Raw genomic sequence first — 27,466 nt, 5'->3', positions numbered from 1 at the left:
AAAAACAAGAGGGAAATCAATTTTGCTAAATGAAAATAAAGGGGGGAAAGGGATTTTCTTTCACAGAGAAGAGAGGGAAACAATATTTTTTTTTTTTTATAATAAATAATTCTTTTAAATCAGTCTACCTGATTTAGTATTTATTCACTTAAGAAGCAAAATAGCGGGTCCTAAATTCTGAAGGTTTTAAATCAGGTGGATAGCACCTGATTTAAAATGTGTGATTTAAAATGTGTTTTTTCCACTAGTGCAAGGATCAATGTTTTTCCTATTTACAAAGTTTATAAATTATATATTAAGCTTTCTAATTTATTTTGATGGTGAATTATTAAGTTTTGTATTTTGAAAGAGATTTGGAATGAGATGCCATGAAGCCTTCCGGATCATATGGTGTTGAACTATATAGAGTTAGGCCCATTATCTAGTTAGTATATAAGATAGAAGTTGCACTCATTTGTACTTTGACACATTCATTTGTATCAATTCTATTAGTTTCATTACAGATTTCTCAAACTTTTCTCTCCTTTTACTCTGATGATATCATGAATCTTAACATATGGTGTGACTATGATGTTTCTCTATTGATTTTCTACAATTCTTCTTTTTACTCTATATAGATCGATTAACATTTTTTGATTCTTGTGATGTACGTTGATGAAGGGTTATGATTAAGCATATTTCAACCGATCAGTGGAGACTAAAAAGTCCTTAACCCCGTGCTTCTTATAATCAATTCTCCTTTCAAAGTCAATATGGCAAACAATTTTCACTCCATTTTTTAAATGAACTCTTCTAAATCGTGTTAGGAATATTTATTGTTCTTTATTTAGTTTGATTTGATTATGCTACCAATCTCATGAGTCATGATGCTATTTTGCTTTGCATGTTTACAGGTTGTTGTCACCAATCCAATTAGCTGTCCGAATGGGCTAGCCCGAATGGGTCGGCCATCCACACCCGATTTTTTCCCAAGCTTGGGCTTGAAAATCCTAGCCGGAATCGTTTTCGGGATTTTTAGCCCGGCCCGATAAAGGCCGTTCAAAATATGGGCTAGCCCCGTTTATATTTGTAGCATTTAGATTTTGTTTTCTTTCTCTATAAATCAATGTATTCAGCTGTCTATTGTTCTACTTTATTAGTTAAGTCTCATAGTCAATTTCTACAATTGAATGTTCTTGAGTTAGGCACTATCAATGATCACAATCTTGCTAATTCCACATTTTAAACAAGGCACCAATTCCACATTTTAAACAAGGCAGGGTTCGGGAATGGATTCTCTCAAGTGTGATTTACACTTGAGAGAATAAAGTGTAATCTAACACCATCTAAATTCATTTTCTCTAAATTTTTATATGTTTCTCTCTCTTGATCAATGGTAACAAACCACACTTTATTCTCTCAAGTGTAAATTACACTTGAGAGAATCCATTCCCGCAGGGTTCCATTATTTTCTTATTATTACTATGGTATAAGTACGATTTTTCCACCTTGATGAATAATCTCCTTTGGAGAATCTATGGGGCACATCTCAGGAGGAAGATTATACGGGGTAACAATTACTGGCCAACATGAATAAGGCATTGAGAACAAAGTTTTGGAAGAAAGAGTTTGTTCGGAGGGGTGTGGATAGAGGATTTGCAGAGAAGAAGTTGGAGGGATCAGGTAGAACAGTTGAATCAGAAAGTGGGAATTGAAAAGGTTTGTTCTTTTGATTGTTTTCCATTGCAAGTTTACTTTGATATGAGTGATAGTTTTGTTTGTGTAAGGTGGTAGTAATGGTTATGGTGATGGAGTGTTTTAAAACATATTCCAAAAACAAAAGAGGAAAAAAAAATGTGAGTAAAATGGCTGAGATTATGGCATAATGGACAACATGAGATAAAGAACTAAAGAGAATCTAAATCTATACCTAATACAGTCCATTTAGTTAAGCTGTAGAACTTGAGAAATGAAGCAAAAACTAATCTTGTTTTTTGAAAGAATATTTTAACATAAAAACATAACTTTGCTTCAAGCCATCAAACAAATGTTAAATATCCAACACTGAAATAGATCATTATATCATCAAGTATTTTGATTATTTTGTAGTATGGTTTAATGCGCAATGCATCAATTTCATAACCTCATAGGATAGGATATGTTGCCTCCCACTAGAATTCACTCAAAACTGAGCAAGGTGGTGATTAATCAGTGTGCTTAATTCAATAACATACAATTAGAAATTTGAAGTATGATATTCAGGTTCATGAAATCTTCCATAAGTGAATAAGCTTGAGGCTTAAACTTTCTTCCCCAATCAGGATCAAGTTTAACCAGAACAGCAATACCATAAAGAAAATACCCCAACTGATTAAGTTGAGCATTATAGAATTCAGTACCAATATAATCATTGGAATCAGCACAGCCTTGTTTGGTTACAATCCCTCCCCATTTGTGATCATATAGAAAACCATTTCCATTAAAAGTTCCATCAAGCCAAGGCTCAATAGTTTCCTTCAAAAACTTCTTAATCTTAACCTTTAGAATCATATCAAATAAGAAAACCTCTTCTGCTATCAACGCTAACCTCGCAGCTCTAGCAATCAATTTTCCATAAAAGTAAGAAGTTGTTGTTATTGCTGATGAATCTATCTCCTCAACATCTTTCAAAAGAGCATAAACAATTTCCTTATGGTATTCTTTCTTCACACCATTTGTAGAGTGCCAAGTTACATAAACAGGATCAGTTTTTAAAAACCAAGAATCACCAAGAATACCAACAAGATCACCATCAATGCTTTTATACTTAAAACCAGTTAAAACAGTAACATCACAATCAATAATATCACATAAAAGTTGAATATGTAGAGGGTTTGCTAACAATAACAAATCCCCTGAACCTCTCTTCTCCCACCTATACTCTACACAGAAAGGTCTTGTGAAAACAACATTGCCAGAGACTGGGTAACAAGAACTATACCCGATGTAGGAGGATTTCTTTAGTATTTTATCATCTTAGCTAGATTTAATTTTATTATATTTTAGCTAGATTTTTTATTTTTATGTTTTAGCTAAATTTGTTATTTTTATTTTTCCTATTATTTAAGCTAAACTATTGTAGCTTTAGACGCAAATTTTTTTATTCAATAAAATTATAGAGATTTTTTTCAAGTTTGGTGGATTCCAGATCACTCTTTCTGGTGGATTCCGGAAATCTAGTGGATTCCAGAGCTTTATCTGACAGGTTTGTCGCTTGCGAACCCGTGTTTTGTTACAGGATTAACGCTTGCGGATCCTTCCCGCTTCCGTACAGCAGTATCAGAGCAGGTTTCCCTGTTCTTTCGTGAATTGAACAACCATGGGAGATCAACCAATAACCAGGGCAGAATGTACAAATAATGGCGTTAGCAATTCAGTTGAACAACAATGCCAACAACAACATCAACACCAACACAGACAACAACCACAACAAAAACAATCTGAACAAGGGAGGAGAACCACTTTCGGTTATTAGGGTTCGTAATAACATCCATACTATTGTTACATACAGAAAATCAAAACATACTCGTGAATCTGATTTGAAATACTATGAGCGTAGATATTACAAAAAGTTGAAGAATGATTACTACAAGTTTAAAATCTCCGATTTCGATATATCGTAGTTCGTTTTGTTACAACAAAGATTACTCCTTGACGGACCTTTTGAGGCATGCTTCCAGAATGGCAGGTAACTCGCGTAAGACGATTAAACATATTGTTAAACATTATGTTTTGATAACATATATTAATAGATATCTTAATGTTAAAGTCGATGAAACATTTAGAATCATCAATAATGATACAACAAAAATAATCGACGCATATGTAGTTGGGAAGAATCAAATTATTGAGGATTTGAGTTCTTCAGAGGTGTTGAAGACTGATGAGTCTCTCCATTTGAGATTTGTCAACGATGCATTCAATAATAATTGGAGCCTAGAAACAGAGGTGAAGTCTCAAACGGTAGAAACTACAATCAACGAGAAAAGAGTGATCAATCTAGAATTGGAGCGTAGTTTCAACGTGAATAACAATGGCATGAATTGCGATGTCCAAACAGAGGCGACACCAGAAATTGGTGAAAAAACAAAGGAAAAAAAATGCATGTAACAAATTTAACGTCATCGGCAACGCAATATGATGCAACTTCAAGGACAACAAAAACAGAAAAACTTATGAACATTGATCAATATTCCCATGTTATGCATATAAGCTCTACCGCCTCGTGTTCTCGAGCTCCAAATCCAGCATGCCCACCTTCAGTTGCAGCAGCAACTTCGTCCGATAAATCCCAAACATCACCCAAATTGTCACCTACTGATCCCGCTCCACCAGCTTCAGCTCGCCGTTGACATCTACGCAATACATCTCCTGCCAATTGAATTCCAAGACGAGGAACAAGTGGCTGCCCAACACCATACAACACGGTGTCGGGAGATCCCAATGGTGGTGATGTTTAAATTGGAGTAATTTCATTCAAAGTAACCCAAGGGACAGGAATGTTGTGCTTGACTGATTTGTTGTGATAATGAATAATCTTATCCTGCAAGCTTTCAATATACATTGAGGGAACTCATCACAGTGTATATCGCAGAAAAATCCCCTTGAGGACGCATGTATAGCTCATAGAGTAGGCGGCTTTCGCAAGGTGGCCAGCGATTAAAACCAGCAATGTTGTTAAACTGTGACATTAAAAAAAAGTAACATTAAAAATAATAAAAAATAGAACGATTTGTGAAATAAACAAGATAACTAATTAAATTAACAACAATCATGTTCAATACATAAAAATTTAGCAACTTAAGTTACAATTCATGTTCAATACATAATAATAGAGTTTGGCAATTAGAATTTGGGAACCGAAGTTAAGATTCATGTTCAATACATAATAACAGAGTTTAGCAACTAAAATTACAATTCATTTTCAATACATAAAAAATTAGCAATTGAAATTATTACTCATGTTCAACTGTTCAACACATAATAACAGAGTTTAGCAACTGAAATTAAGATCAATACATAAGAATTTAGCACCTGAAGTTATGATTGATGTTCAATACATAATAATAGAGTTTAATTAGCAACTGAAGTTAAGATCAATACAAGTTACGATTCATGTTCAATACATAATAATAGAGTTTAACATTTGAACTTATATTCATGTTTAATACATAATAATAGAGTTTAGCAACTGAAGTTACAATCAATACATAAGAATTTAGCAACTGAAATTACTATTCATGTTCAATACATAATAATAGGGTTGAGTTTAGCAACTGAAGTTAAGATTCATGTTCAATACATAAGAATTTAGCAACTGAAATTACTATTCATGTTCAATACATAATAATAGAGTTTAGTAATTCAAGTTACTATCAATACATTAGAATTTGGCAACTGAAGTTACTATCAATACATAAGAATTTAGCAAATGAACTTAGATTCATGTTCAATACATAATAATTTAGCAACTGAAGATACTATTCATTTTCAATACATAATAATAGAGTTTAGCTACTGAATTTAGATTCATGTTCAATACATAATAATAGAGTTAGCAACCCAAGTTTAATAATAGAAAGAGAATGACTATGAAGAAATTAATCCCATAACTAACTAAATTAACAAATTTCATGAAAGAGAAGCATTACGAATGATGAAGTAATGAAAAACACCAGGAGCGCAGGCAATGCCCATTCAACAACATTCTTTACATATTTATCTTCTTGTAATACAAGGCTGGCCCACACCCATGTGTCATGTGTGTAGCGACGTCGGATCTCAAAATTTTGAAATTATTTTGAAGGTTTTAAAATTTTGAGCTTTATAATCATAGTTATATATTTTTGGCTTAATTAGTCTATTGGTCCCTTAAAGACATTTTAGGTTTCACAATGGCCCTTAAAGAAAAAAAGGCTCGGATTGGTCCCTTAAAGAAAAAAAGGCATGGATTGGTCCCTTAAAGACATATATGTTTGCCATATTGGTCCTTTCCGTTAAATTTTAACTCCAAATATAACAAAAAATTCCAATGGTTAAAATTTTAAAAATTAATAAGGTTTTTGGTGGACCACTTACACTTAATCGCATCCACAATCCAGTCAACTAAAACTAACGTTTTTTGTAAAAAATTGACGGAAAGGACCAATTGAGAAACAGATGTGTCTTTAAGGGACCAATCCAGACCTTTTTTTCTTTAAGGGACCATTGTGAAACCTAAAATATCTTTAAGGGACCAAAAAATTAATTAAACCTATATTTTTAATGTTTATAAAATCTTAAATATATATCAATAGATTATTGGTAATACATTTGATATTTTTGAGTGCATGGTATTTGGTTCAAATCCCTATAATATTTTTTTTTTCATAATTTTAGTTTTACTCATTTGAATTTTAATCAAAGAAGAATTCAAAAAAATTTCAATAATATTTTTTAATATTCTAATATTTAGATATCTAATTAATCCGGATACCACAAAATAAAATCGACTATACTATTTTAACTAAAATGAATTCAATAATTTTATCTCATTCTTACAAGTTTTGAGAATACGGAAAATGATGCATAACCATTTCTAATCAACTTACTGTATTTTATAGGGTCATGCTAACTAATGCCCCAAACATTAGTTAAGGACACCTGAATAAAGATAACTACATAACATTCCATTACTCAATTTATAACCATGAGTGATGGAAGTGGATTTTTATTGGTGTGGAGACTTAGTTTAGGCCATACACATTTTAGACAACATATGCATGATCCACACACGGCATTGAGGAAGAATTTACATAAAAAAGTATGTTGACTATCTTCATACATGGACTGGAAAATTTCTCAACGCACCTCAACATTTCTCCCTCACTCCCTAGCGCACCTAAAAAAATTCGGAAAATACGTTCCGAACTGTTTTTTAGTGTAAAATTTACACTATAAAAAATTCGGAAAACGTTTTCCGAATTTTTTGGGGAGTGAGGGAGAAAGTGGGTGGGTGCGTTGAGAAATTTTCCATGACTGGGCAAGGATCCAAAATACATTTATCAAGGCCCAATAGCTAAAAGTCCAATGAACCTTGATCCATGAAATTCAAACTATGCAAGGGCATGAAGGAACCATGAATAGCGCCAACCACTTCAGAGGCGGTCTAAACCGACCTAGCACTACCTCCCCATGATATGTCACCATCACGCATCAGATAGAAGAAAACCACCACCACTACCACGATCCCATGACGGAGGAGGAGTGGTTGAGAGACGTGGCTGCAAAACTTGAAGAAGAAGGAATCAAAGGCCTATAAATAGTACTTCATATGTCTTGTAAAGCTAATGGACTTTTTCTGGTCCAAACTTATGTCAATTTTATTCTTATAATATCAATAATACGTAAGTTTAGTCTAAAAAAAGAAATGTATGAACGTAAAAATTGTAAAATACGAGAGATTATACTTTAGGCAGGGAGGTTTGTGGCTCTTGCTGTCATCACTAATAGTACTATATAGTAATAGCTTACGGGTGCTGAATTTGTTTGTTACTGCATTGTGCATTTTGTTTTTAGTGAATTATTGATTGGGGAAGGACGAATTCAGAAATTTTAATAAGTGGAGTCAAAGTTATAACATAAAAAAAATATATAAATTGTTATTTTTTGAAATGACAAAGCTTTTATAATTTTATACATATAAGTGAATGAGTTGATATTCGAATTTTGTTCATGGCATTCAGCTTAGTATTTATATCAATGTAATATTTACAAAAGAAAATATATACAAAATTATTATTTTTTGGCAGTCTTTTCATTAGTTTGTGATTAGTGTGTTGGAGTTAGTTAATAGTTTGTTAGAGCAAATATTATATCTATTTTCATAGTTCTTTTATCCATCTATATTCATTCAATATGAATTACTATGAGTATTTTTCTCATGAATACTCTTATGCTCTCTACTTTGCCGACATTTATATCTTTATCCCTTCAATTCCATGATTTCCAACAAGTATATTGTCCAAAAAAAATAAAATATTTTAGTAATTTCATATCTTTTAGGTTATTACTCTCTTTTGTAGCATTGTTTTTATGGGAGAATTTTATTGTTCATTGAAATTCTACCCGACTCGAAAAATTAGTCTTTGAATTTGATCGCATATGATACAATTTTTCTTTTTAATTTTTAAAATTGAATGGTTGCATAATGACAATGGTGAACATCAAACTTGCTTGTTCAATACTTTTGTTAGTTGGCACAATGTTTTACCAACTATATCCATAATAATAATCATCATCATCGTATACTCTTATATACTTTGTCTAATTTAATAATCTATTTTCAACTCAACAATGTCTACAATTATGTGTTGTCATGTGTCACATTTTCCATTTTCTTAAATCAACATATAATAATCTCCGAGTATATAAAATAATTAATTTCTCCATTAAATACAAGAAAAACTACTTAGAGAAATAACTTATTTTTGAGTTTATATAAAACAACTTATGCAAATAAATAAAATTTTATGTATTATAAATAAGTTTAATAATACATAAAATTTTATATATTTGTATAAGCTAAAAAATAAGTTATTCCAAACGGACTCTTGCTACATTATACTAAACTTCATTTTCAACAAAATCATGAGATTTACTTATTTGTAACTTTGACCTCCATGAGATTATATCATATGTATATTGTTTCCATTAGAAAATTGGTCACATTCACGAACCTTACCTTAAAACTTGAATTAATCATTCACTTCTCTTTATTTCCACCCTTTACACATACTATACCTTGTTATTATCTCATTTAAGCCACCATCGATCAACGATAAGAAAAAAAAAACAAAAACCTTCCTTCGTCAACTTGTTATATACAGTCAAAAAAATTAATCAACTTGCCCTATAATTTAATTAACAATTCCAATATTTTATAGTCAACTATACCACGTACCATATGAAATCATACATAGCATTACATACATCATTCAAATTACTCAAATCTCACTTTCCCGGATCCAGATTACATGGAGTCAAAATATTCTACCATCTTGTAATCCATACATCAATGGTTGTTTGATTGAAATCAAACGATTTAAATTTAAAACTCGACAAATAGGTCAACAATATTACAAACAACCGATCAAAATCAGATGACTAAAATCTTCCTTTTCTAACTATTTAACTATTGTTGGGTTTTAAGTATGAGTGATTAAGTTTCACATCGACTATGGATGAGAACAATCGTCGATTTATAAAAGAGGTGACTCATTAACCTAGTTATGCCTTAAGATTTTGGGTGGAGATGTGGCGTCTCCATCTCTTATGACCTTAGAACAATGGCCTAATTGTTTCTTCCGAGTTCCCCAGACTCCCCAACAAATATAGGGAATCCATTTCCCACTATCCTACAACTCATAATAATTTTATAATTATATAGGAAGCAAGTTGTAGATAAAGTAGTTGCCAATGTTGATAATCATAATAATACAAAAAATAGAGGTAAGATAGAATATACTCTAACACATAACCTTCAAACACTATAAAACTCATGATCCATGTTATAACTACAATAACCATTAAGACCTTCAACATCATAATCAAACACCATGTCTTCTACTATCAACAAGAACAAACCTTTTCTATTCCCACAAGGTAATTCCACTGTCCTCCCTGACCCCTCAAAATTCTTCTCTCAAAATCTGCTATCCACACCCCTCCCTACAAACTCTTTCTTCCAAAACTTTGTTCTCAACAATGGTGATGCACCAGAATACATTCACCCTTACCTCATCAAATCATCAAACTCATCACTTTCTGTTTCATACCCTACTCGCAATTCTAATTCTTCTGTCATTTCCCAAGTTTTCAACAATGATTTCACCATAACTTCATCTCAACAAAAAACTAAACAAAGTTCTAATGCAAAACACATAATCACTTCTTATAGTGATCTTAGTGTTACCTTAGATATCCCTTCTTCAAATCTGAGTTTCTTTCTTGTTAGAGGAAGTCCCTATTTGACTTTTTCTGTAACAAAACCAACTGCTCTTACAATTTCCACCATTCATGCTGTTCTTTTTTTCACTTCAAATGATTCACATACCAGGTACAAAATTCAGCTTAACAATGGTCAAACATGGATACTATATGCTTCCTCACCAATCAAGTTGAAAGCTTTTATTAATGATATCATTTCTGAGGCCTTTTCTGGCATAATTCGGATGGCTTTGTTGTCGGATTCCAATTCGGAAAATGAAGCTGTTCTTGACAGGTTTAGTTCTGTTTACCCTTTATCAGGTAATGCTAAACTTGGAGAACCATTTTCTGTTGAGTATAAGTTTGAGAAGGAAGGTTCAGGTGATTTGTTGCTATTAGCACACCCTCTTCATCTTCAACTTTTATCTAAAAGTGAAAGTGATGTAACTGTTCTTGATGATTTCAAGTATAAAAGCATTGATGGTGATCTTATTGGTGTTGTTGGTGATTCATGGCTTTTGAAAACAGAACCTGTTTCAATTACTTGGCACTCAAGCAAAGGTGTAAAAGAGGAATCACATGATGAAATTGTTTCAGCACTTTCTAAAGATGTTGAAGATTTAAACTCATCTGCAATATCATCAACAACATCATCTTATTTTTATGGAAAATTGATTGCAAGAGCAGCTAGGCTTGCATTGATAGCTGAAGAGGTTTTCTTCTTTGATGCTATTCAAAAAGTTAGAAACTTTTTGAAAGAAACCATTGAGCCATGGCTTGAAGGAACTTTCAATGGAAATGGTTTTCTATATGACAGAAAATGGGGAGGAATTATTACTCAACAAGGGTCTAATGATGCTGGTGGTGATTTCGGTTTCGGAATTTACAATGATCATCATTATCATATAGGCTACTTTCTTTATGCAATTGCAGTTCTTGTTAAGATTGATCCAGCATGGGGAAGAAAGTATAAGGCACAAGCCTATTCACTTGTGGAAGATTTTATGAACTTGAGTATAGAATCAAACTCGAATTATACACGTTTGAGGATGTTCGATCTTTATAAGTTGCATTCGTGGGCCGGAGGGCTAACCGAGTTTTTAGATGGAAGAAATCAAGAGAGTACTAGTGAAGCTGTGAATGCATACTATGCTGCAGCATTGTTAGGAATGGCATATGGTGATGCTCAAGTTGTGTCCATTGGATCAACACTAACATCATTGGAAATTCTTGCAGCTCAAATGTGGTGGCAAGTGAAAGAAGGAGGAGATTTGTATGAAGAAGAGTTTACAAAAGAGAATAGGGTTATGGGAGTTTTGTGGAATAATAAAAGAGACACTGGACTTTGGTTTGCACCAGCTGAGTTTAGAGAAGCTAGGCTTGGAATTCAGCTTCTTCCATTGGCTCCTATTTCTGAAGTTTTGTTTTCTGATGCTGATTATGTGAAGGATCTTGTTGAGTGGACATTGCCTGCATTGAATAGGGAAGGTGTTGGTGAAGGATGGAAGGGATTCTTGTATTCATTGGAAGGAATCTATGATACTGAAAGTGCTTTGGAGAAGATAAGAAACTTGCATGGTTTTGATGGTGGAAACTCTTTGACTAATCTTTTGTGGTGGATTCATAGCAGAGGTGAAGGTGGTGATGAGTAGGAAGAAATATTTGGTTAACTACCATTTTGGTCTTTACGTTCACTATGAGTCTGTTTGATCTGCAAAATATAAATACTGGACATATAAAAGAAAAGCTCAAAAATGAGTAAAAAGAGAGTAAAGTTGTTATCATTATATTGTTTCATTTCATGCTTTGTTTGTATCTTTCATTTGGTTTTTAATTGTTGTCTTCTTATACTTAATAGTGCTTGAATGAGATGGTTTGAGTTTTTTTTTTTGCCTGATAAGAAATTTTGGATTCGATCCAGCAGTATTAAAACTCTTGAGGGAGAGCTTTGCCGTTCATATTAGTTTGTTCTATTGTGCGCAGAAGGTAGCTGATTTAAAAATACATAAATTGTTGTCTCTACTTATAATAATTCCTTATATGAATGAATAATAGTTGTGTAGCTTTCATTCATTTTTGGTACATGAATACATGATGACTTTTGTATTCAATTCTTTGCCAAGTTGTTTGTGGGACATGATGACTTTTTTTATGCCTTTTTGGAAATATTCATTTTTAATTAAAGCCAGCTGCTACTACTGATACAGTAATAAATAAATGCAACTTATAAAGGCATTATTTAAAACTATTGAGTCAAACAAAAGAAAACAAATAAGCACAGTAATATAGATAGTATTTGCTATCTTTTATCATGTTTGTGAAGGAGATTCATATTTATAATATTTATTAGACCAACAAATTCAACTTTAATAATTGATTACAAAGTTCGGCCAATTGTATCTACGTTTCTAACAATACATGTGACATGTGGTAGAATTTCACACTTCTTGTTTTCCGTCATTTTTTTCAACACATGTGCAATCTTACACGTGATCTTTACTAGTTTCGTCGAAATAAACTCAATAATCCTTACATTTTTAGCTTGGTAGATGACTGATTAGCCCTTTATTTACTAACTAATGGACAGGAACAAAAGGAACAAGATTTAGAGGGATTAAAGTAATCAATATGATTAAACTATCATCATACACTAACCTTAAAATTGAAAATGCCAAAAAAGTACAGAAATAGGTACAAAGTACAACAACAGATAATAAATTCATAAGTCTACACAACAAATTTTATTTATATAAATATTGTTAACAAACATAAATAGATACAATACAAGAATTATTCAAACTTCATAAATTATTTTCTTTTCTAAATACTTCATTTGAAACCATCACTAATGATTAAATTCCTACTATTTATCACTTCTGCTATGAATCCACCATAAAAGATTAGTCAAAGAATTTCCATCATCAAAACCTTTCAACCCTTTTATATTCTTCAATCCACTTTCATTATCATAAATTCCTTGCAATGCATACACAAAACCTTTCCATCCTTCTTCAACACCTTCTCTATTCAAAGCATTCAAAGTCCACTCCACAAGTTCCTTCACATAATCAACATTTGAAAACAAAACATCAGAAATAGGAACTAATGGTAAAAGCTGAATTCCAAGCCTACATTCTTTCCAAGCAGCAGGAGCAAACCATAATCCACTGTCTCTTTTGTTAGACCAAAGAACTCCCATCATCCTATTCTCTTTTGTAAAATCTTCTTCATAGAGATTCTGTCCTTCTTTCACATGCCACCACATTTTAGCAGCAAGAATTTCCAATGATGTAAGTGTCGATGCATTGGCTGCGAGTTCTGCATCGTCATATGCCATACCGATCAACGCTGCAGAATAGTACGCATTCACAGCTTCACTAGTACTCTCTTGGTTTCTTCCGTCCGCAAACTCGGTTAGCCCTCCGGCCCAAGAGTGCAACTTATAAAGATCAAAACACCTCAAACGTGTATAATTCGAGTTCGAGCTTGTGTTCAAGTTCATAAAATCTTCCAATAGGGAATAGGCTTGAGACTTATACTTCTTACCCCAAATTGGATCAATCTTAGCAAGAACTGCAATTCCATAGAGAAAATATCCTAAATGATAATGATGATCATTATAAATTCCGAATCCGAAATCAGCACCGGTATCAGTAGAACCTTGTTTGGTTATAATACCTCCCCATTTTTTATCAAATAGAAATCCATTTCCACTAAAAGTTCCATCAAGCCAAGGCTCAATAGATTCCTTCAAATATTTTTTCACAGATGGAATTGCATCAAGGTAATTCACTTCTTCAGCTATCAATGCTAATCTTGCAGCCCTTGCTATCAATTTTCCATAAAAATAAGATGATGCTGTTGTTATTGGTGATGATTTTAGATTCTCAACATCTTTCAATAGAGATGAAACAATTTCATCATGAGATTCTTCTTTCACACCTTTGCTTGAATGCCAAGTTACAGAAACCGGGTCAGTTTTCAAAAGCCATGAATCACCAACAACACCAACTAAGTCTCCATCAATGCTTTTATACTTAAAATCATCCAAAACAGTAATATTAGAGTCATTCTTAGACAAAAGTTGAACATGAAGAGGATGTGCTAATAGCAACAAATCACCTGAACCTTTCTTCTCAAACTTATACTCAACACTAAATGGTTCTTTGATCACAGCATCACCTGACAAAGGGTAACAAGAACTGAACTTGTCAAGAACATCCTCGTTTTTCGAATTGGAATCCGGCAACAAAGCAATCCGGATTATTCCGGAGAAGGCCTCGGAAGTGATCTCAGAAAGTTCATGACTTAACTTGATCGGCAAGGAAGCGTATAGGATCCATGTTTGATCATTGTTAAGGTGAAAAGTGAACTTGGTAAGGTTATCATTTGAAGTGAAGGAAAGAATGGCATGAATGGTTGAAATGGAAAGAGGGGTTGGTTTTGTCACAGAAACAGTTAAAAAGGGACTTCCTCTAACAAGAAAGAAACTCAGATTTGAAGAAGGGATATCTAAGGTGACACTGAGATCACTATATGAAGATATTATGTGTTTTTCATTGGAATTTTGATTGGTTTTCTGTTCAATGGAAGTTATGGTGAGATCAGCATTGAAAACTTGGTATATGAAAGCTGAGTTAAAATGGTGAAAAGGGTATGAAACAGATAAGGATGAGTTTGAGGATTTGATGAGATAAGGATGAATGTATTCAGGTTGATCACCATTTTTGAGAACAAAGTTTTGGAAGAAAGAGTTTGTAGGGAGGGGTGTGGATAGCAGTTTTGGAGAAAAGAAGGTTGAGGGGCCAGGTAGAACAGTTGATTGAGTTTGTGGGAATAGGAAAGGTGTTTCCTCTTTGTTGATAGACATTGCAGTTGATAGGATAGTGGTGAATGTTTGAATTGTGATTATGGACCATGAATTGAGGTTTTATAGTTTTTTAGGATATGTGATGAGTGCAGTTTTTGCCTTAGATTCTCAGTATTTTAAGGATTGGAAACTACTCAATCTTAGGCAAGTTCTAGGATTTACCTTAGGTTATTACTTGAAAATTGCTCAAACTGATAACGATCACGTTTGTTATTATATGTAACAAAGAGACCGTGAACTTTTACTTTCGAAAACTGACAAATATCGTTGAAGTTTCCAACAACTTTTAAGTATCGATCAAGGTAGTTCACCATAGAACTTACCCTCTCATATCTATACTTAATTAAGTATTATATTGTTGTGAATACATTGGGGATCAAGGTTCCCTACAATCGCTAATCGGGATACTTTGAACTCACAAAGTCAATACATCGATAATCGATGAATCAAAATTAGACAATCTGATTTTCAAACTTGATAGTTTTCAAAAAAAAAAAAAAAAAATCAAAATCAAAATCTACACATTTTATGAATTTCGATTTAAATTCAACTGTCAGAAATATAGTGACTCCAAAGATGGAAGAATTTCCAACTAAGGAATCCATTTTGACAAGGTGGCTCTATATTATTGGTTTTATGTACTAAGTTTTTTTAGTACACAAGTTATAGGGTGAATAATTTGATTTTGGTTTGTTGATGGAAAATTGAATAAGATTATTAAGAGGAATTTATGGAGCATGAAGGAAGTGTGGGAGTGAAGAGAATTTGAATGATTAACTCAAGTCTAAGGGAAAGGAGTTTTGGGCAATGAAGTTACGTAAATGTATGTGACCATGTTTAGTCTAGAAACAAAACCAAGCTTTTCTCAATGGGAACAAAAAAAAAAAAAAAAAAAAAATTGACAAACAAAATACTCCGCATATATTAAGCATGTAATTGGATTTGAGTATAGCTACGGCCCGACCCGACCAGCTTAACTTATTCCGCATAAATTTACACGTTAAGCGGAGTAGATAGTCTCATAAGTGTAGCTTAAATGGTAGTTATAAGAGACATTATTGGAATGAGCGGTGTTCAAAATCTGGATTCCACATTTCTCCACATTTAAATGTGTGAGAGTCTAGTCACTAAGCTACTTAACAGAAGAAAAAAAACTAAACGGAGTAGATATGACCCGTGACCTTAGCTCAGTTGGTAGGGACATTGCACTTTGCAAGAGTCGGGATTGGAATCCCGGACACTTCATTTATTCACCTTTAAGGTGGGAAATTTAGTCAATAAACTACTTGACAAAAATAAATAAATAAATAACAGAGTAAATAATCCATTTTGTAAATAAAAATGAGTTATGATATGTTGTATGAGTTCGGCCCGCGTTAATTCACAGGTTAAACGGTGACCTGCAAACTATTACAAAATCAAATAAAATTATCATTTAAAAAAAAAAACTAAAAAAATTGAAACTGTAAAAACTCCTTGTGATTATGACTAGGTGAATAAGTGGGAGTATCAGAGTTTAAACCTGATCTCTGCATATTACATGTGATGTCCTTGCATAAAATTCTTCTTTCTCCATATACATACCTCAAATTCATAAAAAAAATATACAAATGATATTTAATAAAAACTTCAATAATCTTGTTCAAAAAATAAAAGTAAAAAAACGGAAATTTGTCTAGAGTGTTATGAGCTTCTTCTTTTTTATATCTGGATTTAGAATTTTTTTACTGAAAAGTTTAGTATTGGAGATGAGCTTAATGATAAATGATAAAATGCATAATTAATTATAAAAATAAATATAAACAGGTCAGAGGGTAACCCACATAGACCATATATTAAGGGTCCGTTTTGATTAGCTTATTTTTGAGCTTATGCAAACTGCTTATGCAATATAAATTAAGTTTTATGTTATTTTATAAGTTCACACTAGTGAAAATTGTATTTTTTATAAGCTATTTTATCATAAACTACCTCAATAAACTTATAATAATACATAAAAATTGCATAAGTTATTTATATAAGCTCAAAATTAAGTTAATTCAAACGGACCTATAGTCACACTATCACAAACCGTGTGGTTCGAAATCCAATTATTTGATCTTACAATACCTTAACTATGAAGTGTTTCATGGTTTTCGTTTTCCTCATGTTCTCACTTAATAGACATGTTACATCTCAAAAAATTCTAACTACTAATCATCATGCCATCCCTAGCTTCCTTGCAACTTCATATACAAAACTTACTTAACATCTTATGTCTTTCTTGACATTGTCACATTCACATACCTTGTTGGCCTAAGATACCCTCTCTTCCTTCAACTCCAATCAAACCATTCATTCAATTCTATTCAATCTTCTTTACTCCTACACTATAACCCCACCACCACCCTCATAATTTTATTCATCAAATTCAAGTCTCCACCCCCAACCAAAAAAAAAAAAGCACCCTCATTATCTTGCCCTTCAATCCAATAAACTATTCTAAAATCATTCATCAAACATAAACAACAATCAAGTCTCACCTTACTATATATGCTCGATTATATGAATTAGACAGGGCATTAAAAATCTATAACAATTAGTTCCTACGAAGAAAACTCGATTGCTGAGGTAAGAGAAACTTCAAAAAAATAAATATAAATTAGAAGATTCAAAGTTTAAATAACAAAAACTAACACATTTTCTAAATATTTCTTAGTCGTGCCTATAATATATATTTCTATTGCTTCTTTACCTCTTCGATTAAATCAATTGTCTTCTATTTATCTGATTGACCCTCTTTACTGTACAATTATTCATTAAACCTAATCCGAAAAATCGAACCTCTAAACCCCACCACTCCATTCTACAATATAATCATATTCATAATCATATTTTCATACAAGTATTTGATTAGGTAAATCCATGAAGACATCCCATAAGAATTGACAATTTTTCCTATGATTTAACATTTGTGTCTTCTTTTGTCAAAAAAAAAAAAAACATTTGTGTCTTCTAGTGTAACACCTGGCAACAACAACCCACAACTCCGTGTCAAAATAACCAACATTATAGTCAACAAACTCACAAAATGTTGCAAAAACTAAGAAAAAAATTAATCACAAACCTTAGCATAAGAGGATTGAACAAAAAACCAAAACCCTCCAAACCCTATAAAACCTATGAAACTGAAACCTCGTCAACACAACCACCACAACAACCTCAATTAACACTACCACCACCACCATCACCATCACCACCACCATTTCAACCACCATCTCCAACAATGCATCATCTAACCAAAAAGAACAAACCTTTTCTATTCCCACAAACAAATTCCACTGTTCTCCCTGACCCCTCCAACTTCTTCTCCCCAAATCTGCTATCTACACCCCTCCCCACAAACTCTTTCTTCCAAAACTTTGTTCTCAAAAATGGTGACCAACCTGAATACATTCATCCATATCTCATCAAATCATCAAATTCATCACTTTCTGTTTCATACCCATCTCGTTTTTGCAACTCTTCTTTCACATATCAAGTTTTCAACCCTGATTTAACCATCTCCTCCATAGAAAAAACCAACCCTTTTTCACATTTGAGTCATAAAATCTCTTCTTACAATGATCTCAGTGTTACTTTGGATATTCCTTCTTCAAATTTGAGATTTTTCCTTGTTAGGGGAAGTCCCTTTTTGACATTCTCTGTAACACAACCAACACCTCTTTCAATCACTACAATCCATGCAATTCTCTCTTTTACTTCCAATGATTCTCTTACAAAACATACTTTTCAGTTTAACAATGGTCAAGTTTGGATTTTGTATGCTTCTTCACCTATCAGGTTAAGTCATGGTATTTCTGAGATTGTTTCTGAGGCATTTTATGGTGTGATTCGGATAGCTGTGTTGCCGGATTCTGATTGGAAACACGAGGATGTTCTTGACAGGTTTAGTTCTTGTTATCCTGTTTGTGGTGATGCTGTTTTTGCAAAACCATTTTCTGTTGAGTATAAATGGGAGAAGAAAGGTTGGGGTGATTTGTTATTGTTAGCACACCCTCTTCATCTTCAGCTTTTATCTGATAATGATTATAATAATGTTACTGTTTTGAATGATTTTAAGTATAAAAGTATTGATGGTGATCTTGTTGGTGTTGTTGGTGATTCATGGATTTTGAAAAGTGATCCTGTTTCTGTAACTTGGCATTCTACCAAGGGTGTGAAAGAAGAATCTCATGATGAAATTGTTTCTGTTCTTTTGAAAGATGTTGATGGTTTGAATTCATCTGCAATAACAACAAATTCTTCTTACTTTTATGGTAAATTGATTGCTAGAGCTGCTAGGTTAGCATTGATAGCTGAAGAGGTTTGTTTCCTTGATGTGATTCCGAAAATTAGAAAGTTTTTGAAGGAAACTATTGAGCCTTGGCTTGATGGAACTTTTAATGGAAATGGATTTCTATATGATAGGAAATGGGGAGGGATTGTAACCAAACAAGGGTCTACTGATACCGGTGCTGATTTCGGGTTTGGAATTTATAATGATCATCATTATCATTTAGGATACTTTCTCTATGGAATTGCTGTGCTTGCTAAGATTGATCCGATTTGGGGTAGAAAGTATAAGCCTCAAGCTTACTCACTCATGGCAGATTTTATGAACTTGAGTAGAAATCCAAACTCGAATTACACCCGACTAAGGTGTTTTGATCTTTTTAAATTGCATTCATGGGCCGGAGGGTTAACCGAGTTTGGAGATGGACGAAATCAGGAGAGTACTAGTGAAGCTGTGAATGCATATTATTCAGCAGCTTTGATGGGATTGGCATACGGTGATACTCATCTTGTTGCAATCGGATCAACACTTACCGCATTGGAAATTCATGCAGCTCAAATGTGGTGGCAAGTAAAAGGTGGAGATAATGTTTACGACGAAGAATTTGCAAAAGAGAATAAGGTGGTTGGGGTTCTTTGGGCTAACAAAAGGGACAGTGGTTTATGGTTTGCTCCTGCTGATTGGAAAGAGTGTCGACTTGGGATTCAACTTCTACCATTGTTGCCTATTTCTGAAGTTCTGTTCTCAAATGTTGATTACGTGAAGGAACTTGTGGAGTGGACATTACCGGCTTTGAATAGGGAAGGTGTTGGAGAAGGATGGAAAGGGTTTGTGTATGCATTGCAAGGAATTTATGATAATGAAAGTGGATTACAGAAGATAAGAAGCTTGAATGGTTTTGATGATGGAAACTCATTGACTAATCTGTTATGGTGGATTCATAGTAGAGGTAATGAAGATGAGGAGTTTGGTCATGGAAAACATTGCTGGTATGGTAATTACTGTCATTAGGAGTATTTGTTAATGGTTTCAAATGATTCTGAGGAATTAAGTTATAATAAAGTTCCTGCATTGTATTTATTTATGTAGTTAACAGATGTATGTTTCTTATGATTTCCTTGTGAATAAAGTGTGTTGTGTTTGCTTTTGAATTCATTCTGAGTCTGCTTTATGCTTTTTTGCATTTTCAATTTTGAAAGTAAAGGTAACCATTAATTTGATAAATGTTGCTTGAAGTCACTAACAACAATTATATAGGCAAAATATATAAGTAGTAACCAAAACTATTTCATGATGGAAGTTTTATATCTATTTCAACAATGAAGTTGACAACAAAATGAAAATTTGTGTTTTAACTGATATCACTATTCTCTTGTTCCCTTTAGTTTCTAGCTAGATCAAGTTCAAAGATTTACTTAATTGAAAGTTGTGGATTAAAATTAAAAATGTAAGAAGTTTCTTATTAAAAATGTGTTGAGAAGAGAGAATCCACTTAAGGTGATTAGACAGATTCTCCAACAGAAATTAGTCATTTGCAAAACTGGTGGATACATTGCACCAATGATATTGTAAAAAAATAAAATATAATATATACTTAATGATCCAAAGTCCTTAAGTACAACTCCTGAAACTTATGTAGCATTGAGCGTTTGATCTTCATAAAAAATAGAAGATCGGATTGGACAACTTTTGTTGTACCCTGTTTGATTTAAAAACTTATTATGAGACGGGACAAAATAGGTAGCAAGCGATTGGACAAAAACAAACAATTTGCCCCTCACTTAACCATAGGATAAATACCTTTTTTAGTTTCCAACATAAAAAATATTATCTCTATCTCTCTCAGAGCTGCAATTATGTGTTGTTTTGTACTATCATGTACTTAATGTTTTGCGAATCAAACCACTTTTTAGATTGAAGGCATGTCCGATATTTGACACATGTCAGCGTCCAACATGATATCATCACATGTGGTACATCCAAATATTCCATTTTCTTAAATTATTATTACCAATGACAAGGTTATGTCCGGTATCCATGTTTGTGTCTGTGTTTCATAGCTAGGAATAAGCGAATAGCCCTCCCATTCAAACAAAACGTTTTGCTTCTTTCTGCAGTCTGCACTAATATAGAAAATATTTTTCAGTGAAGTAGATGTTGGCTTCCAGCCATTACCACTCTTTATATGATATGCCACAAGCCACTCCATAAAAGTTCAAAACTATGGCTCATGGTGGTGTACTGTGTGATAAGGCATGTGAAATATTCAGTGTCTCAATAATAGACTTTATCTATGTCAGTTTCTCTACAGAATGCAGGCTCATAGTCGCATGGTTCGCAATTCACTCCGGTACGTGGTACGAGTTCGGGTATGCGGTTCGTAACTCAGGCCTATGTCAAAAATGTTCATTTTGATATGAAAATATTTTCATTTTCCTTGATTGCCTTGTCTAAAAAGGTCACCAGTTAATGAGATTTTAATCATGTTATCTATTTTTCTGGTTGATTTAGATTATATAGTTTAATGTCATCTATTTTGATCTTATCACACTCTTGCCTTTGGGAATCACAATGTAGGATTAGTGAGAAAAAAAATGATTTGTCAGAGTGATATTTTCCTGTGGGAAGCATAGAAGTTGCATTGTATGAATAACTTTATTATTGTATAAAATAATCAAAAACTTATATTTCAAACAATACCTTTTCTCTTCAATCTATACAAAAAGAAGATTTGGTGTTGAGATTTTTTGCAAAAGCACACAAGGAATAAAAGATGAGGATGTTTATAGAATATCTACAAGTTACTTTTCCATAAAGATGGAAGAATAAGAAAAGAACATTCTTAAAACTACAAAAAGAGATCTTTCTTCAAACAAGTTACCTCATAATATGCTAAACAATCTCTTCATGTCATCTCTTCCTTGGACATTCAAGTAGAAAAACAAATTATCTTTCCTAGATTCTTTTTTCTTATCATTAATTTTTTTTTTCCATGTTTTTGTTGTGAAATGCATAGCTCAAGATCCTTTCATTTTGCTCGGACAATTCCTTTCTTCATACAATTCCAATTCCAAATTCTTTTCTTCTCTTTTAAGCTTCATTTTTCTGTTCAATATAAAACACAGTAACCAAGTTTTCTGTTTCTTTCCAACTAACTTAACTGTCATATCCAAATCCAAACTACTTTGTCATATCCAAACTCAACATGCTGAAAAAAATCAGTAGGACTTTCAAAGGTAAACAAAGGCCAAGACCAAGGCCAACCATTTTACCTCCACCACCACCTCCTCCTCCTCCTCCACCACCACCTCCTCCACCACCACCACCACCTCCTCCACCGCCACCACAACAACCACCTCCACCACCACCACCACCTCCTCCACCACCTCCACCTCCTCCTCCTCCTCCAAAGCAACCAACAAATACTCCTTTTCTGTTCCCTCAAACCAACTCCACAATTCTCCCTGACCCTTCCAACTTTTTCTCCCCAAACCTTCTCTCATCGCCACTCCCTACAAACTCTTTTTTCCAAAATTTTGTTCTGAAAAATGGTGACACACCTGAATATATTCACCCTTACCTCATCAAATCCTCAAACTCCTCCCTCTCCATTTCCTACCCTTCTTGTACCTCCAACTCTTCTTTCATTACCCAAGTCTTCAACCCTGATATCACCATTTCCACCTCCACGAAAACCAACCAAGGTTCACATCAAAACCATGTGATTTCTTCCTTCAGTGATCTCAGTGTCACTTTGGACATTCCCTCATCTAACCTGCAATTCTTCCTCGTAAGGGGAAGCCCTTTCATGACAGCATCAGTGACCAGCCGTACGCCACTTTCCATCACCACCGGGCATTCCGTCGTTTCATTCTCATCCAATAACTCCCTCACCAAACACACATTGAAGCTCAACAATGACCAAACCTGGCTCATATACACATCGTCCCCAATCAGTTTCAATCATAGCCTATCCGAGATTGCCTCTGATGGCTATTCTGGAATAATAAGGATAGTAGTACTGCCTGATTCTGATCCCAAGTATGAGGCAATCCTCAACCGGTTCAGTTCTTGTTACCCTACTTCTGGTGATGCAGCATTCACAAAACCATTCTGCGTCGAATATAAATGGGAGAAGAAAGGTTGGGGAGAGTTGTTAATGCTTGCTCATCCAGTTCATCTTCAACTTTTAGCTACAGGTGATGATTGTGATGTAACTGTGCTTCATGATTTGAAGTATAGAAGCATTGACGGCGAGCTCGTTGGTGTTGTTGGAGGCTCGTGGCTATTGAAAACTCATCCTGTTTCTGTTACATGGCATTCCACCAAAGGTATAAATGAAGAATTCCATGATGAAATTTGTTCAGCACTTTCTGAAGATGTGGATGCTTTAAGTCCTTTAGGAATAACAACAACAACATCATGCTATTTTTATGGAAAATTGATAGCAAGAGCAGCAAGGTTGGCATTGATATCTGAAGAGGTGAATGACCTTGATTCGATACCGGCAATCAAAAAGTTCTTGAAAGAGACAATTGAGCCATGGTTGAAAGGAACTTTCAATGGAAATGGTTTTCTCTATGATGGAAAATGGGGAGGAATTGTTACCAAACAAGGGTCTCAAGATTCTGGTGCAGATTTCGGGTTCGGTATTTACAATGATCATCATTATAATTTAGGATACTTTCTCTATGGAATTGCAGTGCTTGCAAAGATTGATCCATCTTGGGGAAGGATGTATAAACCTCAAGCCTATTCACTTATGGCTGATTTCATGAACTTAGGAAGAAAAACAAACTCCAATTATACACGTCTAAGATGTTTCGATCTCTATAAATTTCATTCTTGGGCCGGAGGTTTAATTGAATTCGCGGACGGAAGAAACCAAGAGAGTACTAGTGAAGCTGTGAATGCATACTATGCTGCAGCGTTGATGGGAATGGCGTACGGCGACACACAACTTATTGCAACTGGATCGACACTAGCGGCACTTGAAATTCATGCAGCTCAAATGTGGTGGCATGTAAAAGGTGGCGACAAACTCTATGTGGAAGAATTTTCCAAAGAGAATAAAGTGGTGAGTGTTGTTTGGTCTAATAAGAGAGATAGTGGACTGTGGTTTGCACCTGCTCAATGGAGAGAGTGTAGACTTGGTATTCAAGTTTTACCTTTGTTGCCTATTACTGAGGCATTGTTTTCAGATGTTGGTTATGTGAAGGAACTTGTTGAATGGACATTGCCTAATTTGAATAGGAAAGGTGTTGGTGAAGGGTGGAAAGGTTTTTTATATGCTATGGAAGGTACTTATGATAAAGAAAGTGCTTTGCAAAAGGTAAGATCACTGAAAGGTTTTGATGATGGGAACTCAATGAGTAATCTGTTGTGGTGGATTCATAGTAGAGGTGATGGTGAGGAGGAGGAATTTGGGCATGGAAAACACTGTTGGTTTGGACATTATTGCCATTAAGTTATGCTAGTGATTAATTGATCTTAACTAGCCCTTCAATCCAATCTTGCGCCGTCGGCATCTACGCTTTAATGTTGATATTGTTAGGGTGTTGAGTACAATGTTTTAAAAGTTGAACTAAACCGGACTGTTCAACTAGTTGAACCGCGAGCCAGCGTTGTCTATGGTTCGGCTATTTGAGTATTTGACTGTGATTTTGTTCCCGCTCGAACAATTTAAAGCAGTTGAAATATGATCTGAAGGTGTCTCCGATTCAATGTCTAAATTAGTTTTTAAAAGCATTGGTGGTGTATAGGATTGAATTTGTATAAAATATGGTTGTGTGTTTAATGATTTGTTATGAGTTATTTAGTTGCTATATACATTTAAGAGGCAACTTCAATTATTTTTAAATAGTTTTCTTACAATGAACTCTTCTATTTCAATCAATTTATGATGTCTTTTCCTGGTTCCTTCTCACACCATTTACCAACAAGATTGCTTTTGATGACTCAATATTTTATTGGTACCTTGTTGCATTTTTTAGGTTTAATTGCTATATTTAATCTCTTAGGTTTATTTTATGTTTTAATTTCGTCTCTTATGTTTTAAAATGTTTTAAGTGGGTCCCTTATGTTATTGATGTGAACATAAGTTTGTCTTTTTCGTTAAACTTTGAGTTAGTTTATTCTAACTTTCGTTAAATTTTGAGTTAATTTCTTCTAAAACTTTCACATAGTACCCTCGTAAGTTGTCCGCGTACGCAAATCTATTAGTCATGTAGACGATTTAGACAAAAATTTGACTAAAAGGATCAACTTGAAACTTTTAAAACGTAAGAGATCAAATTGAAATTTAAAATAAACATAAAGGACCAAATATACAATTTAAACCTATTGTTCTATTATATAGACAAATTGAATTTATTCTATTATATAGACAAATTGAATTTACTAATGATTAGGGGCGGATCCCCTCAAGGGCTGGCAGGGCCATGGTCCGCCCCAAAAATTTAATTTTTTTTTTTCATAACTATACTATTTAGCGGCGGTTATAAACCCCCGTTAAATAGTCTAAGTAGTTTTCACACCCCATAGTGCTTTTGGTGCTTTCCAGTTTGCGGGATTTCAAACCCCCTCTTTATGGAAGTTGACATTCTAATTTACAAGGTTAAGGTTATTAACCCCCTTTTAGTTGTTCTGAAAAAAAAAAAATATATATATATATATATATATATATATATATATTATTAATATTTGAAGGGTCCCTTCTAATGGTTTAATGTTTAATAATTTATAGATGTTTTAACATGTGTAATTTATTTTTTCAAAGTATTCAAGTATTTTATTTTGAGAAAAAGTGCTCAAATTTTTATTTAAAATAGAATTTTAGTGTATAAAAATTCATGTTTGATCAATCTTTTGTTAAAAAATTTTAAATTTTTGTTGGAAATATTCATATAATATTATAAATATAAATACAAGTTTTAAAAAGTAAGAAGTTTACACATGAATTGACATAAAATATATTTCATAATATATTTTAAAAATGGTAATGGTCCACTTTTTTTTGACTATTTTTAAGATATCCATATTATAGACACACCCTCAATGTGATATTTTATTTTGTTTTTTTTTTGCGTATTCGATTTATTTTTGTAGCGATCCTCCCCAATTTTTTGGGCTAGCTCTGCTAATGACCCATAGAAAAGAAGTCACACAAGTGCCCTATAGAAAAGAATTTTTTTTTTGGAAATTAAAGTAAAAAATTTGTCAAAATAATAATTACATTACTTTCTAATTAAAAAATTATTTCTTTTAATACTTTAAACAATGTCATTTGTTAGTATTTTCTTTATTTTAATAAGCGGCGACTATCTCACATACACATTGAGCCGTTGAGGAAGATAAAGGGGTGGAAACATGGTTCTCCTGAATTTAATTCAATTGGTAAGAGCATGAGAAGTTGGAGTTTGAACTCTGAATACTCCACTTTTTATTTTATTGACAAAACCGAATACTCCACTTATTCCTCTTAAAAGTGAAATTTTAATTATTAAACAAACTAACCAAAACAAAAAAAAAAATAAAGGGTGAAAACGTATGATCTAACCCATACATTCATACAAAAGTGTCCCGCATCTCAACACTTAGGATAAGTGGTAAAACAAAGGCTATAAATTGTATGTCGTTTTTTTAAATGAATCATAAAATTAAAAGAGAAAATATTTTGATAAATCTTTATATATAGTATATAATATATAAGTGTTGAGAATATTTTAATTCTTCTAAAAATAAAAATAGTTAGATGAGTTGATATTAAATATCTTCTATTTAACAAGAAATTTTAAGTTAAAAATATCCTACAAAATGCCGTTACTTTAACAAATGTATATACAAAAACAAATTTTTGGTTACGTATATACAAAAACAAATGTTTTAACTAAATTATTAAAAAAACGAAACACCTTAACTAATATTATTCCTTTCCCCCAAAAATATATAATAATTAATCTTTTAAATAAAAATTTGTCAAGTAGCTTAATGGTTAGAAATTTCACCCTTAAGATAAATAAGTGAAAGGAATGATCGGAGTTGATCTTTTCAATTTTAAATCCAACATTATTTGTTTTTTTCAATTTTGCCCTCTAATTAATATTGTTTACATCACAATTTCTTTTTGTTAAAGATTATTCCCTCCGTTTCGAATTCATAGAAATGTCTTTTCACCACTAGATCAAATTCTTAAAATTATTATTTACATCACTTTTAATTTAACATCTTTTAGTTTACATTTATGACGATTTGTAGATTCATTGATAATTATTAAAGTTACTTAATAAAAATAGTAT

General features: G+C 33.1%; 5 protein-coding genes across 5 annotated transcripts; 3 read left to right on the top strand and 2 right to left on the bottom strand.

The window, feature by feature from the left end:
• Window positions 1-2,196: 2,196 nt before the first annotated feature.
• LOC123909658 (primary septum endo-1,3(4)-beta-glucanase-like) lies at window positions 2,197-3,512 on the bottom strand. Its single transcript, XM_045960533.1, has 2 exons — window positions 3,410-3,512; window positions 2,197-2,939 (listed from the first exon to the last, which is right to left on the bottom strand). The coding sequence occupies exons 1-2, from the start codon at window positions 3,510-3,512 to the stop codon at window positions 2,197-2,199; spliced, it is 846 nt and encodes a 281-aa protein (XP_045816489.1).
• Window positions 3,513-9,464: 5,952 nt separating this feature from the next.
• On the top strand, window positions 9,465-12,362 carry LOC123910962 (probable endo-1,3(4)-beta-glucanase ARB_01444). Its single transcript, XM_045962253.1, has one exon. It carries the CDS (start codon window positions 9,615-9,617, stop codon window positions 11,634-11,636), a length of 2,022 nt encoding a protein of 673 aa, XP_045818209.1. The 5' UTR covers window positions 9,465-9,614; the 3' UTR covers window positions 11,637-12,362.
• A 232-nt stretch (window positions 12,363-12,594) lies between these two features.
• LOC123910963 (probable endo-1,3(4)-beta-glucanase ARB_01444) lies at window positions 12,595-15,546 on the bottom strand. Its single transcript, XM_045962254.1, has one exon. The coding sequence runs from the start codon at window positions 14,852-14,854 to the stop codon at window positions 12,848-12,850; it is 2,007 nt and encodes a 668-aa protein (XP_045818210.1). The 5' UTR covers window positions 14,855-15,546; the 3' UTR covers window positions 12,595-12,847.
• Window positions 15,547-17,081: 1,535 nt separating this feature from the next.
• On the top strand, window positions 17,082-20,324 carry LOC123910960 (probable endo-1,3(4)-beta-glucanase ARB_01444). The gene has a single exon (XM_045962252.1). It carries the CDS (start codon window positions 17,925-17,927, stop codon window positions 20,178-20,180), a length of 2,256 nt encoding a protein of 751 aa, XP_045818208.1. The 5' UTR covers window positions 17,082-17,924; the 3' UTR covers window positions 20,181-20,324.
• A 1,790-nt stretch (window positions 20,325-22,114) lies between these two features.
• LOC123910959 (probable endo-1,3(4)-beta-glucanase ARB_01444) lies at window positions 22,115-25,088 on the top strand. The gene has a single exon (XM_045962251.1). It carries the CDS (start codon window positions 22,375-22,377, stop codon window positions 24,634-24,636), a length of 2,262 nt encoding a protein of 753 aa, XP_045818207.1. The 5' UTR covers window positions 22,115-22,374; the 3' UTR covers window positions 24,637-25,088.
• The last annotated feature ends 2,378 nt before the right edge of the window (window positions 25,089-27,466 follow it).

Source organism: Trifolium pratense, linkage group LG2 (assembly GCF_020283565.1).
Source record: "Trifolium pratense cultivar HEN17-A07 linkage group LG2, ARS_RC_1.1, whole genome shotgun sequence".
NCBI lineage: Eukaryota > Viridiplantae > Streptophyta > Magnoliopsida > Fabales > Fabaceae > Trifolium > Trifolium pratense.
Note: the sequence above shows the minus strand (reverse complement) of the source record. Positions and strands in the feature narration are given on the sequence as shown.